The following is a 23,179-nucleotide window of genomic DNA, read 5'->3' as shown; positions in this document are numbered from 1 at the left end:
CTCCTCTCCAATTACCTGGCGTAGGCCTTGCCTGGGAGGCTGAGGAGTGTGATCCCCCTATAGTTGGAACACACCCTCCGGTCACCCTTCTTATGAAGGGGGACCCCCACCCCAGTCTGCCAGTCCAGAGGCACGGTCCCCGACCGCCATGCAATGTTGAAGAGGCATGTCAACCATGACACCCCACAACACCCAGAGACTTGAGGTACTCAGGGCGGATCTCATCCAGCCCCAAAGCCCTGCCACCGTGGAGGTTTTGCCACCTCGGTGACTTCATCCTAGGTGATTCAGCCTAGGTGACGAAAGGGTCCAACCCACGCTGTAAACAGTGTTGGTGAAGCACTGCTTCCCACTCCTGAGGCGCCGGACGGTTTACCAGATTTGCTTCAAGGCCAACTGGTAGTCCTTCTCCTTGGCCTCACCGAACTCCTCCCAGGCAGAGTTTTTGCCTCTGCCACAGCACGATTGGCCTCACGGTACCCGTCCGCCACCTCAGGAGTCCCACAAGCCAACCACAGCCAATAGGACTCCTTTTTCAGCTTGACAGCATCCCTTACTGCCAGTGTCCACCACCGGGTTGGGGGATTGCAGATGTGACAGGCACCGTAGACCTTCCGGCCACAGCTACAGGCAGCAGCATCGACAATAGATGCGGAGAACATGGTCCGAGCAGCCCCATTCTGAACAACCGAGCATCAGAATGGGGAAGAAAGGTGATTTAAGTGACTTTGAACGTGACATGGTTGTTGGTGCCAGACGAGCTGGTCTGAGTATTTCAGAAACTGCTGATCTACTTGGATTTTCATGTACTACCATCTCTAGGGTTTACAGAGAATTGTCAGAAAAAGACAAAATATCCAGTAAGAGGCAGTTCTGTGGGTGCAAATGCTTTGTTGATGCCAGAGGTCAGAGGAGAATGAGAATCATCTCAGACTGGTTTCTTGAACATGACAATGAGTTCACTGTACTCAAATGGCCTCCACAGTCACCAGATCTCAATCCAATAGAGCACCTTTGGGATGTGATGGAACGGGAGATTTGCATCATGGATGTGCAGCCTGATAGCATCTGTGTGATGCTATCATGTCAATATGGACCAAACTCTCTGAGGAATGTTTCCAGTATCTTGTTGAATCTATGCCACGAAGGATTAAGGCAGTTCTGAAGGCAAAAGGGGTCCAAAACCGTACTAACAAGGTGTACCTCATAAAGTGGCCGGTGAGTGTAGTCTAATTAGATCCTTTTCATTCAAAATTTTCTTTTCATGAAACTACTAAAATATGTAAATTAGAGCAGCTGTTTGGGAACTGAGCCATTATGAAATACAGTTTATTTGATCAAAGACAACCAGAGAGAATAGAACGGATGCAAAGCCATAGTAAACACGCTAATTTGTTAATGATTCCGTGACCTATATATCTTTACATCAGTTGGGACAAAAAATGATAAATGTACAAGAACTAGTTCAGGTTAGAGCTGTGAGCTTAGCTCTGAACTTTTTAGAGGTGAACTTTAAATCGAATTATTATTTTTAACCTGGCTGAACTAGTTCTTGTTAAGGATGAACTGGCACAACACTGATGCTACCTACCTTAGAGTATGTGTAAACACTAGTACACCTTATATGGTAACAGGTACTCAATGCATTTCCTGTATTTCTTTTTTACTATTTTTGCTAAATTTGGGGAAATACACCATAATGGTAACTGCCATATTGTTAAAATAAGTAAATAAAATAAATGGTGTATATTGATGACCCTTACTTGGCAACAGAGTTACAACTAACATGTACCTTCTGTCAGAAAGTACTGTTTTTCCAGGCCCAAAATGGAGGAGCTTGGAAGCCACATGGTGAGTATAAATGTTTTAATGATGACAAAACTGGTAAACTTACAAGGAACCGTAGGACACTGAACATATGCAGAGTAACTGGCATGGAGCAGAGAGGCAAACAGTGGAACCCAGTAGTGAGCAATGAAAACCAGTTAGTTAATATACAGAGGATTGTGGAGAAACAACAAATGAACCAGAACAGTTAATCAGATGAAATGTGGAGCAGCTGGTGGCAGGGAGAATGCAGAGCAACTAAAGGAGGGAGGCTAATTAACACAGATGAGCAGGAATACAGAGGTCCAGGGAAATTAACATACATATCTAAACACAAGAATGAACCCAGAACCTAATCTACAATGAATGAACTAAAATAACAGCAACTAGAGAACAAAAAAATATAGGGAGGAAACAGATCCATAAAGAAACTCCAACTGGAGATCATGACCTTCACTCTTTCATGGCATCATCTGGTTCCACCGAAAGTCAGAATTGGTTTGTTACCAAAGTAGTAATAAACCGTTTTAATCTATTCCAACAAGGCGTCATGTAAACTGTTTTCCTGACAACTAAGATGACAGCTAAGATGTGCCATTCACTGGTACTAACTGCCTCAGGGTTAACCAGCGCAGCTTTCTAACAACTTTGACTGTAGAATTAGGGGCAAGGCTAAGACAGGTGAAGCTGGATACAAACTTTAATTTCTGCTTCAACACAGAAGATTTCTCAACCACAAATCTTAGTGACACTTCTTAAACTTCCACTGAGTTTATATTTTATCATAATACAACCCATACAAACTGTGGTTAGGAAAGGGATTTCTGATGAGACTAGCATAACTGGAATGCCATAAGCTGCCATAGAGCTTACTCAGAAGTCTATTATGAATATGCTGATAAGGCTTTGAAATGCAAATGCAGTCTGTGTTTGGTACTCTGCTACTAACACCAAATCTGCACAGAAACCAGGTTTCTGTTTTTGTACTAAAGAATACAAAATGAGGACAAATATCTCACACCAGAGAGATGTAGTGGGATGCATGCAGTATGGCATGCAGTAATGTTGAACTGAATTATATTACCAATAACACATTTAAACTGTGACCATCTTCACTGGGGGAGGCACAGCTTTCCCAGATTTTTATATAACCCTGTACACGTGTGATTATTTCTGATGGCCTAACATTGTCCTCTCCCTGAAGACTTTGTATGATGGGTTCATTTAACCAGGCAGGCTTCAGAAGTTAGGAAAAACAAATTGGCTACAACCAGGGCCCAGCTGCGGCTTTTGTGCAACTGAACTGAATGATTCATTTGGCCATAATCTGCCTGAAAGGAAAGAAAAGATGCGGACATCTCCAGGGGGGCTGGAGTCTGTTATTGCTGGGGCAATAATAGCTTGTTAAGGAACAGTGGATGTGTTGGGTGGTGGTGGGGGGCGGGGGGGGGTTCTACAGACACATCTGAATTGATTTCTGGGACTCCAGAACAGATGCTTTTGTCTTTGTCTTCAGTGTGTCAGTTAACAAGCTTCTAGTATTTTCCCCCATGTGATGGCATTTTAAAACAAAAAAAGTTTCCCAAAAAAACAGGCTTATCCAGTAATATAATTTATAATGTATAGAAATATTTGAGAAATCATTGTGACCCTTTGACAACTCTAAGTTGCTTGCACATTCTGCTGTTTTGTGTCAAGGTGCAGAGGTGTATTGTTTTGCAAGAATACTGTAGATCTAATCAAGATAACCAATGAATAATATCATTGTCCTAAGACACATGGAGAAACCTCTCTTGCTTGGCCCAAACACTGCTGCTTGTTTCTGGATTCTAAGCTTTATGAATGAAACACAACAGCCAGTCCAGAGTGAAAAAATATTTCTTCAAGTCCATCACTCATGAGCATTCCTCCGAGATGTGTGTTTAGGCCATTGTTGTCCGCACTGTTCACACGACTGTACATTGACATACAAGGAAAACCTTGCACAGTAGAGGTACTCATTCATGTGAATGATGAATCAATGTACATGAAGAAAGTTATACAGCCAGAGGTTTTTTGCAGAGATAACAACAACCTGATGCATAACATGGACAAAAGGAAGGAGATTACCTTAAACATCTAGTGGTCTAAACAAGAGTAAACACCCTCAACATCAGCAAATGTGCATTAGAGAGAGCAGATAGCCAGAGGATATAGACCAGGAATTTGGCTTCACCTTTGAGAGGCACCAGCGAGACTCTCAAGGCTGACGGAAAATTAAGAGTCAGCCTTACCCAAATAATTGTTGTTTTTCCTAATCTGGCTCCCCTGCACGGCCTTGATGGCTGGCTATCTTCAACTTCTCCTGGAAGTTATGTAAACATGACGCTCTGCTCTCTCTGCCCCCTCCCTTCCCTGAAGACATCTGTGGACCTGCTCAGAACTTTGTGGCCGGTTGATGAACATTCCAACATACCATCAAGGACAATGGCCTCTGTGACAGTGCTTCATGGACTTACTTGCACACACTCACTTGCACACACACACATGCTCAAGATAAACATATGCACCCCCTCACACCACCTTCACCGTTCCCGGCATGATGTTTTGTAAATTTGTTGCTTCTTTGTGCTGAGGTTTTTTGCAATCTCAAACTGTATCCTGCTAAGGATAAAGTGTGAAATATGATTTTTTTCCCTCTACTTACCTAAAGTGGCCTCTTTTCTCATCTAGCAAGGGCAGCGCCTGTGAGTGGGCAGCAAAGCCTGGGTGACCTGTCCCCCCCTTGTCTTGTGTCATGATGTCTGTTTGGATGGGTTGTACTGGAATTCTAATTTCCCCTCGGGGATCAATAAAGTATCTTTGAATTGAATTTAATTGAAATTTCTCGGTTCCATCAATGCAGTGCTATGATGACCTCTGTGGAAGAACTGCACTGTGATTATGAACCTCAGTCAAATTTGAAGCACTGGACCAGGGATCTGTGCTAAAAATGAGGTTGAACACATCCAAGATACTACTGTGTCTGCCTCACGGACTAAAACCGGGAGCTGATTCCACAGGAGAGGAGCCTGATAACTAAATGATCTGCCTCCCATTCTACTTCTAGAGACTCTAGGAACCACCAGTAAACCTGCAGTCTGAGAACAAAGTGCTCTGTTAGGAACATATGGACCAATCAGATCTCTGATGTATGATGGAGCTAGATCATTAAGGGCTTTATATGTGAGGAGGAGAATTTTAAATTATATTCTGGATTTAACAGGTAGCCAATGAAGGGAAGATAAAATAGGAGAAATATGATCTCTCTTTTTATAATCTTCATCAGAACTCTTGCTGCAGCATTTTGAATCAGCTGAAGGCTTTTAACTGCATTTTGTGGACATCTTGATAGTAAAGAATTACAATAGTCCAGCCTTGAAGTAACAAATGCATGGACTAGTTTTTCAGCGTCACTCCTGGATAGGATATTTCTGATTTTGGCAATGTTCCGGAGGTGAAAGAAGGAAATCCTAGAAACCTGTTTAATATGGAATTTAAATGACATGTCCTGGTCAAAAATAACACCAAGGTTTTTTACTTTATTACAGGAGGTCAATTTAATGCCATCCAGGTTAAGTGACTGACTAAGCAGTTTGTTTTTTTAAAGACTCCGGTCCAAAGACGACAACTTCTGTCTTGAGAATTGGCTGAAACCTGTGGTACTCCACAATTAACCCTGGAGTTTAAAGATGGTTTATTATTTACATGAACAAACTGGAATCTGTCAGACAAATAAGATTTAAACCAGCCTAGCACTGTTCCCCTGATCCCTACAACATATTAGAGCCTTTCTAAGAGAATATTGTGATCGACTGGATCAAATGCAGCACTGAGATCTAGCAGAACCAGTACAGACACAAGTCCATTATGTGAGGCCATTAGAATATCATTAGTGACTTTCAGCAGAGCTGTTTCAGTGCTATGATGAGCTCTGAAGCCTGACTGGAACTCTTCAAACAGGTCATTGCTGTGTAAATGTTCACACATTTGATTAGCAACTATTTTCTCAAGAATTTTAGATAATAATGGAAGATTGGATATAGGTCTGTAATTTTTCAAGTCATCTCGATCAAGCAAAGGTTTCTCAAGTAAAGGTCTAACTACAGCTAACTTAAAAGCCTGTGGTACATATCCATTTACTAAAGATAGATTAATCATATCTAAAATGGGGCTGGTAATCAGAGGGAACACTTCCTTAAATAATTTGGTTGGGATTGGGTCTAACATACAAGTTGAAGGTTTAGATGAAGCTAATATTTCTGATAACTCAGGAAGCTCCACAGGATCAAAACAGTCCAAACACAGAACAGGTTCTACAGTTACTTCCAATGTTGTCTCACTTGCTGAGGATGAAGTAATCATCTTCAGGATTATGTCAAAGATTTTCTTTTTAATAGAATAAATTTTATTTAAGAAGAATCCCATAAAGTCATGACTGCTAAGAGCTAAGGGAATGGATGGCTCAACAGAGCTATGACTGTGTAAGTTTAGCAACTGTACTAAAGAGAAACCTAGGATTATTCTTGTTCTCTTCTATTAATGATGAGAAATAAGCTGTTCTGGCTTCGGCGAAGTGTCTTTTTATACAACAGTAGGCTATTTTTCCAGATTAAGTAGGAATCCTCTAGGAGTGTAGATCGCCATTTTCTCTCCAATTTTCTAACATTGTGCTTTAAAGTACGCAGCTCTGAATTAAACCAAGGAGCCTGCCTCCTATGAATAATTACCTTCTTTATCAAGGGGGCTACATAGTCTTATGCACCATGCAATGATGAAGTAATACTATGAACAAGAGAATCAATTTGTGAAGGGGCAGAAACAAAATTATTGCCCTCCACTGTGCTTTTCTGTGATAATGAGGAAATTAAAAATGGAACAGATTCTTTAAAGGTTGTTACAGCATTGTCTGATAATGATCTACTATAATGAAATAATCTTTCAGGTGTGGAGTACTCGGTTAAATTAAACTCAAAGGTTATTAAAAAATGGTCAGACAGGACAGGGTTATGAGAGAATATTATGTCTTTACACTCAATGCCTTATGTCAGCACAAGGTCCAGAGAATGAAGACAAAGGTGGGTAGGTTTGTTAATGTTTTGAGCAAAGTCAATTGAGTCTAACATAGCATTAAACGCTATATTTAGGCTATCACTTTCAGTGTCAACATGAATGTTAAAATCCCCCACTATAATAACCTTATCTGTATTTAACACTAAATCAGATAAAAGGTCTGAAAACTGATCTAAAAATTGAGAGTAAGGGCCTGGTGGACGGTACAAAACAACAAACAGAAGTGGTTTTAGTGCTTTGCAATTTGGATGAGGAAAACTAAGGATTAAATATTCAAAAGAGTTGTAGCTATTGATTGGTCTGGGACTAATCAATAAATCCGACTGAAAGATGGTTGCTACTCCTCCTCCTCGCCCAGTATTTCGAGGAATGTGAAAATTTAAATAATTAGTAGGAGTTGACTCATTTAAAGTAACATAATCCTCTTGCTGCAGCCAGGTTTCTGAGACAAAATAAATCAATCTGATTGTCACAAATCAGGTCACTAACTAGCAACGACTTTGAAGAGAGAGATCTTATGTTCAGTAAGCCACATTTAATTGTTTTCTTTTTCTTTTTAGTCTGAGTTGTGTTTATTTTTATTAGATATTCCTGATTTCCTCAATTTAGATTATTTTTTTAATCTATTCAATTTTGGCCATGGGCGAGACACTGTCTTAATAGGGTAATGGGTGGGTAGCAGTACAGAAGCTGCAGAGTATTAAACTACGACCCTGCTTCCTGGTCTGAACCCTGGGTTGTCAGAGGTTTGGAGAACTAATCAATTCGGCCAGATTCATAGAAAGAAGAGATGCTGAGTTGTGAATAGGCGCTATATACAAAACTACATTAAATTGAATAGCAGTAAGATTAGCCTTCCTGTGTGTACAGCTATTTGCTGGCTGATGATGGCTGGCCATCCTGGAGATTAGATTATTAGAGATGTTTCCAACATGGCCAACAAACCATGAAGAGAAATATTCACATTTTTCGTTTATGGTTTTTTTATCATGTTAAAAAGTCAACTTTTTTTTTTAGCTTAGGACAAAATAGCATTAAATCAGCCAAATAATCTGGCTCGAACTGGTATGTGGTTATGATAAACAAAGATAACTACACTGAATCCATCGTGTTAGTAAATGTTAAGAACGCGAAGCTTTCTATTATTTTAAGTGTGACTGCGTCCTCTAGTGGAGATACAAAGTACTGCACCGTAGTCTAACTTTAACGTTGCTTATGTTCACAGAAATACAAATGGAGTCCTTAAGCAAATCTAGATAAACTCACACTAAACAGTTTGGTGGAAAATAAAAAGATTTAATATGAAGCAGATGGTTTGCTATGGAACACACTGTACAAGGTTAGCTTATTTTACATTTAAAAAAATACAAAAACAGGGAACCACAGTTAAAACCACATTGAGAAAAAGTCGCAGATTAATTCACCAGTGTTGGGAGTAATGTTCTTGGACAAGTCAAGCAGTATTAAAGTGTCCTGTTAGCATTCCAAATACCCCCATTAATTAAAATAGTGTAGATTTCACATAAAAGCTTGAAGAAAAAAATAATCTAAATGTAATTCGTCCTCACAGTGTAACGAATCTGCTGGGCAGAGAGACCAGCTGCATGTTTCACATATATGCAACAAGGTTTATGTTTCACTGGAAAACAATATTTCACAGCAAAATGTAACAGATTTAACTGACCTCGTGAGTTCTGATCAGGTTCCCCTACTTAAACAGGAGTCTAGATCCCAAATGAGCTCAATTTAACCAACAGTAAATTTCAAAACCCCGTCTCTACACGACCCAAAATATTAAGGATGAAACTTAGTCCCAAATTCAACTTTAGACAACTGACATTTATCAGTTTAATACACAAAATAAAACTGATGTGTCTAAAAAGAAGAACAAGGCATCCAACCGTAGAATACATGAGGTATATTATTATCCTTCTGTAAGGTTCACCCCTTCAATCACTTTCAGCAACGCATCTTTCCAACTCCATCAGAACTTCCCACAATCCAAACAGGACACAACAGCAGAACATTTCAAACACTCAGGTAAACGAACTGATCCTAAACAAGAAACATCTCTCCATCACTTTATTCCGGAGGAGTACAGAAGAGTTTGGGGTTCAAATAAATTCCCAGGTTATTTGAAAATGACCTCCAAAGAAAATCAGATGAAATATTCTTCTGTTGAGGAATACTAGTTGACAGTGCTGGAAATGTGGGGTCGGTGTATTTGAACTTGCAATTCAACAACTGAGCATTCATCACTGAGTCATGCAGTAAAGAGTAAGCATGCGATAACAAAGATCAAGCATGAATAAGTTTTCAGATATTTAAAAGGGGCGGTGCACACAGGTTAGAGACGAACGGCTCAGATCTGATTCTAAACAGGTCTGAATGGTAAAGCTTGGAATGCTGTTGCCTTTCCCCACACAAAGAATGTCATTTAAATGAAAACAGCATTACTGTTGACAGGATCAAATGAAATGTTGGGAGTTTAAGGGGTGGCCATGTTGGTGCTTAGTATCCATCAGACTCTGGGTCAGGTGCATAAAGGATGAATACACAAAAAACTCCACCATATTTCTTCTGCTGCATTCAGAATTAAAAAGGAGGAAATTCTAAGTGCACATCAGCTTTTCACTAAGTGTACACATCTGAAAACAAGTGCAACAGAACAGAAAACAAAAGTGTTAATTTTTTTTGTCATTTTCTTTTTTTTTTTTTAATCAAATTTTCTTGTTCAATTGTTGGAGCTAAAAATAACCTCAGCTGTGCACCGTGGTCGTCTATGGACATGTCATAAGACTAGCTGGTAAAATATGTAATGATAGAGAGCCCTCTTTCAGATGGCTGCATGCCTGACGCTTTATAAACACAGCTAAAATCACATATGCAAATGATCCCACCTCAATGCCATTTGCTTTAGTTTATCTTTACTCAATCAGAAAGCATTCTCAGCATTTTCTGAAGTCACCTCCTGTTGGACTTTTTTTTTTAGTTATAACAAAAATTCTCTGTCCAGTAGTTTCTCCATTGTAAAGCTGTTCTCATGCCCTACAACCAGGATGTCATTTATGCTGAAATAGACTGACTGATGGATTTCTGCTCAAACTGGGGGAACTCAACTTCAACTTCCACGTTAGCCATCAACAATTCCTCCAAACACCACTGAACAAAATAACCTCCCGCCATCAATGAACCCAATAAAAAAATAAATAAAATACCTCAAAAAAAGGTAATGTTACATTAGATCTTTCATTAAAAGAAAACTGAATTGATGCTCTCAATTTGAACAGCATTAAGAGAAGAGTTCAGTTAAGACCTATTAAAATCAAGATGGCCCAAAAAAATAAAACAGCTCACTGAAATTGAATCAGTAGCTCACTTACACACACACACACACCTTCCAAAATAACACCGAACAATTCCCATAAAAATGCTATACACTATTAAAAACAATCTGTACAACATTGATACATATTCTGATAGTGGTTATTGTTTCAGTAACTCAAACAGAAGCAGAATCAGAACCCCACTCTGTTCCACTGCAGCAAAAACAATACAGGTTAGTCTGAACACAGCTGATCTACTGTTACTGAATGAGCTGCTAATATTTCTTACATGTATTATTATGGCTCTAATCTATTAATATTCCTAAAATGCTGTCATTCTAAATAGAACATGAAAACTTATTCAACTACCTGTACCATTTTGTCAACAGTCACTTCAGATATTAGTGCGACTCTGTTGGCTCAGTTCGATACATATTAGTCAGAGGAAGTTATATACATAATGATTGTTTAATACTGTCCCAGTCCAGTCTGGGGGGTTGGGGGGTGGGCTGGGTTTCACACTGAGATTTCCTGAGCTGGAGAGAAACGCATCCTGGAGACTGAGGGAGAGTCCTGCTGAGAGATGAGAAGCATGCGTGGAGGAACACACATCAGGACACGCTTGAAAACACCATTAAAAGTTAAATATTGAATAAATAAACAATGTAATGTGAGAATGTTTTTTTGTTGAATCTGTGGATTCTTCAGCATGATGGAGCAACACATCACAAGGGAGAGTAATTACAAAATGGCTTAAAGATCAAAGGAATAACATGTTCGACCCATGGCCAGAAGCTTCCTCCAACTCAACACTGAAAATATATAATTATAATGCAGCTGCTGATAAAATCCTTCAAAACTGTTGAATAACATGATTTAAATGTGTCTTTAGTATGCACTGTGGGGGAAAAGGACTACATCTTGGCACACCTTTTGGTTCTAGCTTGGACTTATAAAACTGTCAAATAATTGTTTTATCAGATCTTTAGAAATGAAGAGAAAAGATTGTAAGATTTTGAATACTTAAGCAATGAACACCTAATCTCTAAAACCTCCTACTACTCTTCTGAGTATGTTCAGGAGAAACTATGATAGCTGTGGAACAAAAGCTTGTTTGCTTTATTATACAAGTAGTTTAAAGACTTTGTCATACCTTAGAAACCCTGAGAGCTTTGTCCTTGTGAAAGGTAAAGTCTGGATTTTTAACTACAAGTCCTGCGTTCCCCATAACAGGACCAGCTGATGGGCTGTTCATCTGTAAAGACAGGTACAGTTCCACACAGAAGATGGAAACAATAAAGATGGCATAAAAGATGCTGTGGCAGTGCCCCCTAGTAGAGCATCAACTAAGATGCTCCACATTATTAAAATAATGTCATAAAGTTTGCAAAAATGTGTCAAAGCTAAGAGATGTTGGGGCAGAAAGAAGGAAGAAATGAACTGGGAGCCCAAAAACCCTAAGTAATGAAAACAGGTAGCTCACCGGCTGCAGGAGGACGTTTTCTTTACCGAGCTTTCTTCCAGCAGCTTCAGGGGAGATGTGTCTCTCTCTCATCTGCTCGCCTCGTGCTTTTCGCTAGTATCAGAGCAAAGCGACCAAGGAACACAGCAGACAGATTAGGTTAGAAAACTCTGAACCCCATTAACTGAAAATATGCTACCTAAATTGAGAAACCGGAGAAAAAAAGCATTCATCCGAGAAGCAACCCAGAGGCCTATGGTAACTCAAGAAGAGCTACAAATACAGGACAATCCTAAAAGAATACCTGCTAGAGGCTAAAGTCAGGGATGTTCACCTTCCAGCAGGACAATGACCCTAAACATAGAGCCAGACCTACAATGGGGATGCTTTAGATCCAAGCATGTTCATGTGCTAGATTGGCCCAGTCTTGAAAAGTTCAGACCTAACTCAAGCTGAGAATCTGTGGTAAGACTTCAAACTGCTGTCTCTTTAATACTCCTGGGTTTAGGTTAATTTACAAAGAGTGTGCAAAAATTGTAGTTTCTAGATGTGCAAAGCAGGTAGACGAATAACCAAGAAAATCTGCAGCTGTAATTAGTTACAGGGGGTTCAATAAAATATTTACTTTAGAAACGAACACCACACTTTTCAGGTTTTTATTTGTAACACATTTTAAAAACCATGTTTCACTGTCGTTTCACCTCACAATTATCTACTTTGTGTTCCTTCAGAGTGGCTTAGCACCAAAATATATTACAGACTTGTTGTCAGTGTATCAACCACCCAGACCTCTCAAGTCTTCTGGCTCAAATCTACTCTGCAGAACCAGAACCAGAACCAAACATGGAGAAGCAGCTTTTAGTTCTTATGCTCCACTAATCTGGAATAAACTCCCAGAAAACTGTAAAAGCGCTGAAAACCTAAGTTGCTTTAAATCAAGATAAAGATTTTTTATATTAAATATTTGCTTAGAGTGGCCTTTGCCTATGCTATCTAAACATTTTTAGTTAAGTTTTCAGTCCAACTTTCTTTTCATTTTCATATCAATCATTTTATCATAAATTTTTTATAAAATTTTATTTACCATCATCTTTTGAATTATTCATTTTTATTCTTTAATTATTTAATTACCTTTATGCAACTGCAATGTACTTTTCCTATAATGTCTCTTTTTGTTTTTTTCATGTACAGCACTTTGAATTGTCTTGCTACTGAAATGTGCTATATCAATAATCTCGCCTTGCCTTCCTTCAGTGATAAAAATACAAACTGAAATTTAGAGTTTAGATTCTAAAACCAAAATTCTTAGTCTGATCCTCATCTACACTCCTTCCTTACCTTGATAAGGCCTCCAAAGGAGCGGGAACGTGGGTGCTTCTTGCTGGCAGCTGGAGGGACCAGATGGTCCTCATTAGGCGTTCCTGGATGAGCCTGTTTGACAAGCTGAACATAGGACAGAAAGATCAGGGCATAAATGTTCTGATGAACAGACAAGGAAGTCAGGGTGCATCTGATGATGAGTAGCCAGGTCTTTGCTTCCTAGCAGATGGAATTGAAAAAAAAAAAAAACTTTCTGAACTTAACCTGTCGGACAAGTTTTTTCTTCTTGGCAGAGTCAGGCATGTTATGATGAACATGTCTGAAGAGCTCCTTCAAGGCCTCCTCTGTATACTGTTGAGCGGGTGACTGATATTGTTCCTGTGAACTGGGGCCCAGAACAGCTGTCCTCTTCAGAGGCAACGCCATCCGCTGAGCAGGAGAGCTGCTGACTGCCAGCAGGTCCAGATCATCCTGAGACCACACAGAGCAAAACACACTGCAACATCAAACTGAAATTAGTATCCTCAGTGTTGAACACCCCCCTCTAACAGGTCCACTGGTTGTACATGGATGACAATCTCATAACAAAATACACAAAATATTTAAAAATAACAGGAAACCCAAGAAAAAGAAAAAAAGTGTTCCAGTTCCCTTTTTGGACCAAACCTTTATGTGCCCTGCTATTCTGCTGCAGTCTGACTGCAACCCAATAGAGAACTGGATCAGTGTCCTTAGATCTGTGGGGGCTACATGTGAGACGTTTTAATCATCATGAGCATTAAAACTTTCTTATAAGAGCAACTGTAGCTTGGTGGGATGAGTAGACGTTTTGCAATCAGAAATTTGTGGGTTTGATTCCAGTTTTCTCCCCTGCCACATGTCAATGTGCCTCTGTGCAAGGCATACGGCTGGGCAGTGTTTGGCAGTGATTGGGGGTATGGCTTAGCTTTGGTGGAGTGACTGGCCTGCTCAGTGCGGCAGGGGCATGCCGTGCCGGTGTGTGCGCGGCCGCCACTGGGGCACCTCTAGGGTTGAGGTGTGGGGTGGGCAGGGTGCCCGGTCTTTGGGGCGCTGTAGTGGCATTCCTCCGATGTATCCTACTGCGGCTCTGCCACTCAGGCTGGCGCCCGGTTGCGGTCACAGTCGGGTGTGTGGGGCGGGCTGGGGCTGCTGTCGTTGGCAGCGGGGTTGGGAGGGCTTGGCCATTTGCTGCTCTCCTAGCTGTCGTGTCCGGGGGGTGCAAAGGGGTTGCAGCGTGTGGGGTTCTGTGTCCTCTTTTTGAACGTAGGGTTGCCGGCATTTGGATCGGCTGAGCAGTGACAGTGGGGCTGAGCTGGTTGGTGTTTCTCCCTGGGCTGTCGTTGCAGTGGCAGTGATGTGGTGTGTTAATGTGGGTGCACAGGGAGTTGTCGGCCTGGCGACTGGTTGCTGGGTGAGTTTGTCCCGTCTTGGTGTGGGGTCAGGGGGGGTTTTGAGAGCACGGTGCTCGGTGGCGTCTGCTCTGTTACGCTTGTGGATGGAGGTTGGGGGGGCATTGCGGAATGTGTCTGTGTTTGTGGGGGGGGGGGAGAGCAACTTCATGTTCAAAAACAAGCCCAAAAGAACACAACCCCCGACTCACAAGATTTGCAAGTAAAAAAATCAGTCCAAAGTCGCTTATAATAAGCGGACTTGGCAACACTGTCTACGTGCTTGAAGTAGGTCTGCTTCATAGCTAAGCCACAGGACACCATCGGTCCAACGGCTGGTCTTTTCATCAGGTGAGGCCTCCTGCTCACACGCCGGTATTACGAAAAAGAGCAAACCCTGTCTGAGCAGCAGGGAGGTTTTCTGAGACTTCATTAGAGGCAAAATGATTGCTCTCTATTTAGTGCCTTTAACACAAAAATATCAAACTGAGGATTTTAATCAAATTGTTAAAGTGCTCTAACACAAAACCGTGCAGTTAGAATATCAAGCACTTTCAAGGACTTTATACAGAAATCACACTTTCCCAACCTTGAAAACACTTTGCTAAAGGATTTCAAGCACCCAACGAACCAGGTATGCGTTTCAGCAGGTGTAGAAGCAGTCTTCTAGGGTGTTATCTTGTTTTCTCTTCATCTTTTCTTCTAACCTCAATTCTTTTCTCCTTCTCTCCCTTGCTGTTACTTCATTGGCTGGGCTTTTTCTGATGGATAACTTTTAACACACATTATAAAACTGAACTTTACTACATTGTATTTTAACTGGGATCAAATTAAAATGTATAGATGGCATTCGAATTGAATGCCATCTATACGACTGGACTGATTTAATTATACATATCTGTATATACATCAGATCTGTTTACTTTGTAAAGTAAACAATTAAATAAATAAATAGAATTTTAGAGAGCTAAAATCTGCTCTGTTTTGCCTCTGCTCTGAACATTTGATCCTATACAATTATAAAAACCAATAAATGAAATGAAACCGTTCTCAACTTTTCTCCGGGTGAAAATTCCTTCCAAGTTCTTTAAACTGAAATCAGTTCTGATGGAAACCCTTTGGTCTGATGTAATAACCTTGAACTCACCTTACTCTGCAGAACCTTGGTCCCCGTAAAGTGGATCCTGGCATATTCCCGCAGGTAAATCGGAGCCTGAACAAGCAAAAATCATCAAGAACAAGTTAATCAGCAAGAACAAAAAACTGTCACACTTGTTTCTGTTAAATTCGGTTTTGTATCTAACTCGTCAGTATGCTGGATCACTAACTCACTAACAAGATGATAAGATTGTGTGTAGAAACCAATCACCCTGAAGAGTTTCTGTGAATGTTTGATGAGAAAGGCCATGCTGTTGTTCAGTTTCTTCAGGTTGTCTTTAAGGTCACCAGCTGTCATCTAAAGCAGGAGAGAACAAAGACAAACCGCAGAACTTACAATGAGTTTGTCAAAGTTTTACTGCCTACGGGAGTAAAAAAGGGACATTCCATGGGTGGTTTCTATTTCTGTTTTGCAATGACTGAGGCTTTAAACAGAAATGATTTGGCTATTTAATGTCTAATAGTTTAAAACTTTCCGTCTTACGTGTCTGGGCCAGATGACATGTGGGGCAAACATGAGCGCGAGGTTGTAGGCAGACATCTTGTTCTTGTCCTGCTGCTTGGCAGTGTGGTAAAGCAGGTCCAGCAGCAGCTTGAGAAGCGAGCGGTTGGCCTGAGGTAACAAAAGGAAGAGGAGCTGCAGGGCCTCAATCTGACGTTCCTTGTTTGGCACTGAGGTTTTATTGCCTTGTTCATCAAACAGAGTCATGTCTGGAAGAAACGTTGGTTAAAACGTAGATCTTGATCCTTTCTGTGACTAATACAATGAAGAATCTTTTTCTTTTTGCATGCGTCATCCTACCAGCTATCTTAAGGTGCACATGGAAGTGTCGGTGCGTCAGCAGAGGCTCCGGCAGCTCTCCCAGAAAAGTCTTAAGTAGTGTGGCTACATCATTGGGGTGGAAATCTCCAGCCTCCAGGTCAACATCAGCCCCACTATTAAGGAGCTCCTTTAAGGCGTGCTGCCGAACACTATTCCCCGGTACCCGAAACAGACCCTCCACATGTAGATCTGAGCAGACAGCAGTCAGAAAATTAAGCTAAGCAAATAAAGATAAAAAATGCTTATTTTGACAGATTAACAAAGAGCATTAGTATAGTTTGAGACATAATGGTAAAATATGGGCCTGGAGGATCAAACTGCAAACAGGACCTACCACAACTAAGGGGGACAGAACATTATAGTCTGTTGCTCCTAAACTATGGAACAGTTTTCCTGTGCAGTTGCACTTGGCTGAGTTTGTGGACGTTTTTAAAACCAGCACAAAGCTCTGTTTGGTCAATATCAGTATGTTTATATCTGTATACTTATCAGTACTACCAGATTACAACAATAAAATGCTTAGTTACAATACGTAAGTCTGTCATTATGAGACCAAATTCCTGCACATTTTACATGTCAGAATTCTAATGTTTTCCAGACTCAAATTTCCAGAATTTCTACCGATTTCAAGTCATTTTTGCAGTCTAAAAACAAAACGTCTGTTTGGCAGAAACAGTATTTCTACAGTGGTCATGCTTTAAAGTTGCAACCGGCAAAAAAAAAAAATGGATGGATGGAAAGCAGAGAAATGGATGGAAGAATGGATAGACAGATGCAATTGAAATTTGGGATAAAAAAAAAGAAAAAAAATATTTTCACTGAAACAATTGGACAGCATTCCAGCCCCAACGTTCTGCCATGCCACAGCTAGCTCAATGCCAAGATGCATAATCTGATCGCCAAACAAAAGCTGCTTACTGTTTAGGGTTAATATGGGGAAACTACGTAAGATCCTACATTATCAAACAAAAGCACCTTTCCAATTATCTGCTGTGAAGTCCATTTTTATTCCAGAGGGGGATGAGGTTGCACAAAGCTGGGATGAATGAGTTATGATGTCTTACTTTTGCTGAGGTACTCAATAAGCTGATAGATCTGGGCAATGCAGCTCTCAGTCAGAGGGGTGCCAAAGACAACGCCTTTATCTGTTGAAGCATTCAGACAGATGACAATGGATCAGTCTAAGTTCTAGTTTTAGGGTACTTCTCTGAAGTATTTTTAAGTAGACAATCTTCAAATAATGAGTAGATCATCATTAGCATTTCAGATCATGACTGACATGTGGAATGTTCATATTCACAGGCTGTTTATACCTGTTACTAACATGGCATCTGAGCCAGTGTGTGTTTACACCTGGAAGGAAAACACATCCTGACTCCTGGGATCTAAGCATTTCAATCTTTATTAATGAACACTGACCATCACAATACATTCAGTCCCATCAACTATCATTATAAGGACAGTGCGAAATTTTAGACTCACTCCAGTTGGTTCGTCTTTAACAAAAAGGTAGAAAAGCTTAAATATCCAGTTTAGACATAAATAAACATAAAATTAGCTTAATATTAATTAATTAAAAACCCTTATATCTGAAAATTGGTGCATTGATGCATGGCTTGCCTCCTGGAAGCTGAACCTCAGGCCACATCTCAAGTCTTCTGAAGCCCTTAGAATATATTTTTCCCTGGATTCTTCTGTATTTAGCTCCATCCAACTTCATGCCAGCTGAAGTTGAAAGCCATACTGTGCCTGCTCTGGATAAGCAGTCCCACAGCATGATGTTGCCACCTTCATGTTTAACAGTGGGGATGGAGTGTTCAGGGTGATGTAATGTTTCTTTTTCACCACACAAAGCTTCCTAGGATTTCCCATCCACAATATTTTTTTCTTGCCCCTCTTCCAAAAAGTATGTGACTTAATAGTTGTCCTGTAGACAGATTCCCCCACCCGAGTTTTGGATCCCTGCAGCTCCTCCAAAGTTACCATGTGCCTTGCTTCTCTGGTTAATGCTCTTCTTACCCAGCCTGTCAGTTTAGGTGCACAGTCATATCTTAGGCTTGCAATTGGTCCATCCTTACTCCATGTTCAGATGATGGATTGATCAGAGCTCTGTGGGACATTGTGTTGGAACCCAACCCTGCTTTAAACCTTCTCCTTGACCTGTCTGCTGTGTTCCTTGGTCTTCATGATGCTGTTTGTTTTCTAATGTTCTTTAGCAAACATTTGAGACCATAATCAGAATAGCTGCATGTATGAACAAACAAACAGGTGGAGTATTTACTTATTAGGTCACTTCTAAAGAAGTTTAGTTACACTGCATTTTAGTTAGGGGAACCAGAATAAAGGGGGTGAATACATGTGCTCACCACACTTTTCATGGATGTATTTATAAAAACAAATGACAATTTTCTACTTTCACCATTATGCACTACTTTGTGTTAGATTATCACAAAAGCTGTAACTAAAATAAATGTTAAGTTGCACCACGACAAAATGTGGCACAGTAATGAGCCCTTTTCTCTACTGTAAATACACATCTCAGTCAGTTCGAAGAGAGACTGAGAACTCACTCACTGTGAACTACCACTGATTCATCTCACCATATAATGCTGATAAACTGGCTTGGTGTTTACTATTAACAATCTCTTGGTTCATTTAAAAGGCCTGATGACTTTTCTCAGTCAAGGATTCTAGCACAGTAATTTAAATTACATCCAATCCATACCCAAGTCCATATTTGGGATTGATAAAGTATTTTTGAATTGAATTAAATTGAATTGTTCACTTTAAATATCAATACTTTAAAAAAATACATAATCACATAAAAAATACACACAACAATTTAGGTGAAAGAAATTGGATTCATTATCTCATGGTGTGGATGATCTTTACCTTTTCGTTTAAGGAAGTTAAAAGATCGGAAAAAGCCTCCATTTCCTGTCGTTGGGGTCTTAGGGCCCTCCTCACCGAGGAGCTGGGCAAACTCCGTCCCAGGAAGATCAATAAGCCGAGTTATATTACTGAGCACAAGCTCCAGGAAAGCATCGGGGTTCTCGTGGCGAAGTTTCTCAACAAAAAAATCTGGGTTGAAGACGACAGGTGGTCTGACTGAATAAGAGGCACCGGGCGATTCCTCACAATGGGTCACCATGCTTTTACGTAGGAGACACACAATGGTTAGGCAAGCGGTTAACTGACAGTTACAGGACTTCACTGATTAGGAAAATGACATACAGGTCCTTCTCAAAATATTAGCATATTGTGATAAAGTTCATTATTTTCCATAATGTCATGATGAAAATTTAACATTCATATATTTTAGATTCATTGCACACTAACTGAAATATTTCAGGTCTTTTATTGTCTTAATACGAATGATTGTGGCATACAGCTCATGAAAACCCAAAATTCCTATCTCACAAAATTAGCATATTTCATCCAACCAATGAAAGAAAAGTGTTTTTAATACAAAAAACGTCAACCTTCAAATAATCATGTACAGTTATGCACTCAATACTTGGTCGGGAATCCTTTGGCAGAAATGACTGCTTCAATGCGGCGTGGCATGGAGGCAATCAGCCTGTGGCACTGCTGAGGTCTTATGGAGGCCCAGGATGCTTCGATAGCGGCCTTTAGCTCATCCAGAGTGTTGGGTCTTGAGTCTCTCAACGTTCTCTTCACAATATCCCACAGATTCTCTATGGGGTTCAGGTCAGGAGAGTTGGCAGGCCAATTGAGCACAGTGATACCATGGTCAGTAAACCATTTACCAGTGGTTTTGGCACTGTGAGCAGGTGCCAGGTCGTGCTAAAAAATGAAATCTTCATCTCCATAAAGCTTTTCAGCAGATGGAAGCATGAAGTGCTCCAAAATCTCCTGATAGCTAGCTGCATTGACCCTGCCCTTGATAAAACACAGTGGACCAACACCAGCAGCTGACACGGCACCCCAGACCATCACTGACTGTGGGTACTTGACACTGGACTTCTGGCATTTTGGTATTTCCTTCTCCCCAGTCTTCCTCCAGACTCTGGCACCTTGATTTCCGAATGACATGCAGAATTTGCTTTCATCCGAAAAAAAGTACTTTGGACCACTGAGCAACAGTCCAGTGCTGCTTCTCTGTAGCCCAGGTCTGGGGAATGCGGCACCTGTAGCCCATTTCCTGCACACACCTGTGCATGGTGGCTCTGGATGTTTCTACTCCAGACTCAGTCCACTGCTTCCGCAGGTCCCCCAAGGTCTGGAATCGGCCCTTCTCCAGAATCTTCTTCAGGGTCCGGTCACCTCTTCTCGTTGTGCAGCGTTTTCTGCCACACTTTTTCCTTCCCACAGACTTTCCACTGAGGTGCCTTGATACAGCACTCTGGGAACAGCCTATTCGTTCAGAAATTTCTTTCTGTGTCTTACCCTCTTGCTTGAGGGTGTCAATAGTGGCCTTCTGGACAGCAGTCAGGTCGGCAGTCTTACCCATGATTGGGGTTTTGAGTGATGTACCAGGCTGGGAGTTTTAAAGGCCTCAGAAATCTTTTGCAGGTGTTTAGAGTTAACTCGTTGATTCAGATGATTAGGTTCATAGCTCGTTTAGAGACCCTTTTAATGATATGCTAATTTTGTGAGATAGGAATTTTGGGTTTTCATGAGCTGTATGCCAAAATCATCCGTATTAAGACAATAAAATACCTGAAATATTTCAGTTAGTGTGCAATGAATCTAAAATATATGAATGTTAAATTTTCATCATGACATTATGGAAAATAATGAACTTTATCACAATATGCTAATTTTTTGAGAAGGACCTGTATGCCTGAATATAACATCTTTACCAAAAAGACTTTACATTTTCCCTCCCACAAAAACACAGTGAAAAGGTACAACTAGCAGCAGCTAACCAAGTACTAGTATCTAGTAGCACACGATTCCTTTGCTTGAGACGAAAGACATATTTAGCAGCTTGTAAATATTTCCAGGCACAAAAAAAGTCATCATTAATGTTAGCCTTTCTTAAAACTACAGTTGGTGGGCTATGAGCTTCTATGTTTTAGCTTAAGTCTCTGTATCAAAATTAAAAGAATAAATTAATGTTAGAAGTAACATTAGACCTGTAAAAATCAATATGCTATATTATATTAGCAATAACTTGCTTTTTCATTTTAAACTCAACAGTAAGAAAGTCATTCAGGCCCCTCCCTACCAAGGACCTATGGCAGGTGGACAGTAGAAAGCACAGATCACTGCCAATTCACTAATCTTAACATTCTACAGATACCAACACAAGGTTATACTATAATAACCCTTCTAAATAGGATTAGAGATATTACTATCATTAACAAATACAAAGACCCCAGAACTCAAAGTTATGCGAACACACTGCAGTTATTATTACGAGTGGATTTTACATTCTACTAACTTTCTTTTCCAGTTTATTCTGTATCTGTGTCTTTTTTCTGTGTCTTTTGCTAGCTATATTTCTAAAAACAGTTTGTGGCCTCTAAAAGCTAAGCTTTTCAGAAAAGCACAAAAAATTGGTCATTTCACAGCTTTCTTTGGCATTTAGACCACCTTCCATTGGGTCTACCTAAATAATCCCATTACTATGACTTAACTTAAACATGAACTGGATAATTCTACACCAGTTAAAAATTCCTTCAAAATGTGTTTTTGGTGTCAATAAGATTTGTCAGAATACACACACAAAAAAGGGATAAATGATCTCTTTTCTGGTTTTACAAAAATCATACAATGTCTTTTGAGAATATCTTTTAGAATAATCCTGTTCTGCCCCATCCTAATAATGAGTGTTTTTAACCCCGACAAATGTGATTGAAGTTGGGGTCTAAGAGTTGTTTTCAAACCACACCCCATTCAATGTGCTCAAAATTCCCAAAAAAAACACTTAAATAGCCTTTTCTGGGTTTTTTTTTTTTTTTTTTAACAATTTAAAACAAGTTTCGCAAATCACAAATTGTATTCCAGGTGTTTTTGTTCAGGGTGGAACGATCCGGTTAATTTTTAGCCATTTCAATGATTTTAGATTGAGTTAGAGCTGGACAAATGTAGTTCGGATCGTTAAATGAAAAACTGTCTTTTCCTCAAGAGAATCTACAGCTGAGAATACGATGCTAACGTCAGCATCGTCACCAGAAACGGACAAGACGTACATTGGCTCATCTAGATGTTATGATGTCAGTATTCATTTAGATAGTCCTCCAACTTTATCCGGCTTCACGTTTTAATGATACATTTCAGGTAAAGTTAAAGTTGTGCAGCTAACTAGTTAGCCTCACTTGAAACCTGTTATTGCTAATCATTAGGTATAGTGCACGATAAACGTCTATAAGAAACAGCATCAATCCGGTTTAAGCCCACAGAAATGTTCCCTCTTCTCTGATGTTGAAACTAACGAACACTTAACGACGGTAATAATTAGTTTTTACCTTCTATTTTGTATGCTTTCATCAACATCTTTCCCGGCAGCCATGTTCAGTTTGAATCCTGCGCTATCCGTAAAACTCCGCCCACCTCAACAGCAATTGGTCGGCTCTTCAAAGGAGGCGGTACACAGCTGCTCTGATTTGCATGGCCCTTCCTGTGATTGGTCTGTTTGAATTGAAAGTTAAATTCTGAAACGTTTTCAGAATAAATAACACTTTTCCAAATGTATTTGCAAAAATGAAGACCTATTACTCTGTCAAATAAGTATGACAAAGCCAGTCAGCAACATGGTATGAAGGTCATATTCAGTTTGAGCTTTTAATTATGC

At 40.1% G+C, this 23,179-nt stretch overlaps 1 protein-coding gene across 2 annotated transcripts; it reads right to left on the bottom strand.

The window, feature by feature from the left end:
- Positions 1 to 8,193: 8,193 nt before the first annotated feature.
- Positions 8,194 to 22,971, bottom strand: arhgap19 (Rho GTPase activating protein 19). Of its 2 annotated transcripts, none has more exons than XM_047364274.1 (12): positions 22,854 to 22,971; positions 19,309 to 19,568; positions 17,481 to 17,561; positions 16,396 to 16,605; positions 16,078 to 16,304; positions 15,805 to 15,891; positions 15,583 to 15,648; positions 13,291 to 13,497; positions 13,045 to 13,149; positions 11,728 to 11,820; positions 11,398 to 11,499; positions 8,194 to 10,820 (listed from the first exon to the last, which is right to left on the bottom strand). In XM_047364274.1, the coding sequence occupies exons 1-12, from the start codon at positions 22,895 to 22,897 to the stop codon at positions 10,761 to 10,763; spliced, it is 1,542 nt and encodes a 513-aa protein (XP_047220230.1). In that variant the 5' UTR covers positions 22,898 to 22,971; the 3' UTR covers positions 8,194 to 10,760. The 2 variants fall into 2 exon arrangements, with proteins under 2 accessions (XP_047220230.1, XP_047220231.1); XM_047364275.1 differs by having other exon boundaries at positions 8,194 to 10,817.
- Between the last annotated feature and the right edge of the window lie 208 nt (positions 22,972 to 23,179).

The sequence above is a fragment of the Girardinichthys multiradiatus genome, chromosome 5 (genome assembly GCF_021462225.1).
Source record: "Girardinichthys multiradiatus isolate DD_20200921_A chromosome 5, DD_fGirMul_XY1, whole genome shotgun sequence".
NCBI lineage: Eukaryota > Metazoa > Chordata > Actinopteri > Cyprinodontiformes > Goodeidae > Girardinichthys > Girardinichthys multiradiatus.
Note: the sequence above shows the minus strand (reverse complement) of the source record. Positions and strands in the feature narration are given on the sequence as shown.

Bases quoted from the DNA above. Each gene is read 5' to 3' on its own strand.
- arhgap19 (XM_047364274.1), bottom strand. From the start codon at position 22,897: ATGGCTGCCGGGAAAGATGTTGATGAAAGCATACAAAATAGAAG. The intron at 13,498-15,582 runs GTGAGTTCAAGG...GTGTGGTCTCAG, and splicing joins CCAAGGTTCTGCAGAGTAAG to GATGATCTGGACCTGCTGGC. The intron at 10,821-11,397 runs GTATGACAAAGT...CTCATCTCTCAG, and splicing joins AAGCTCTCAGGGTTTCTAAG to CAGGACTCTCCCTCAGTCTC.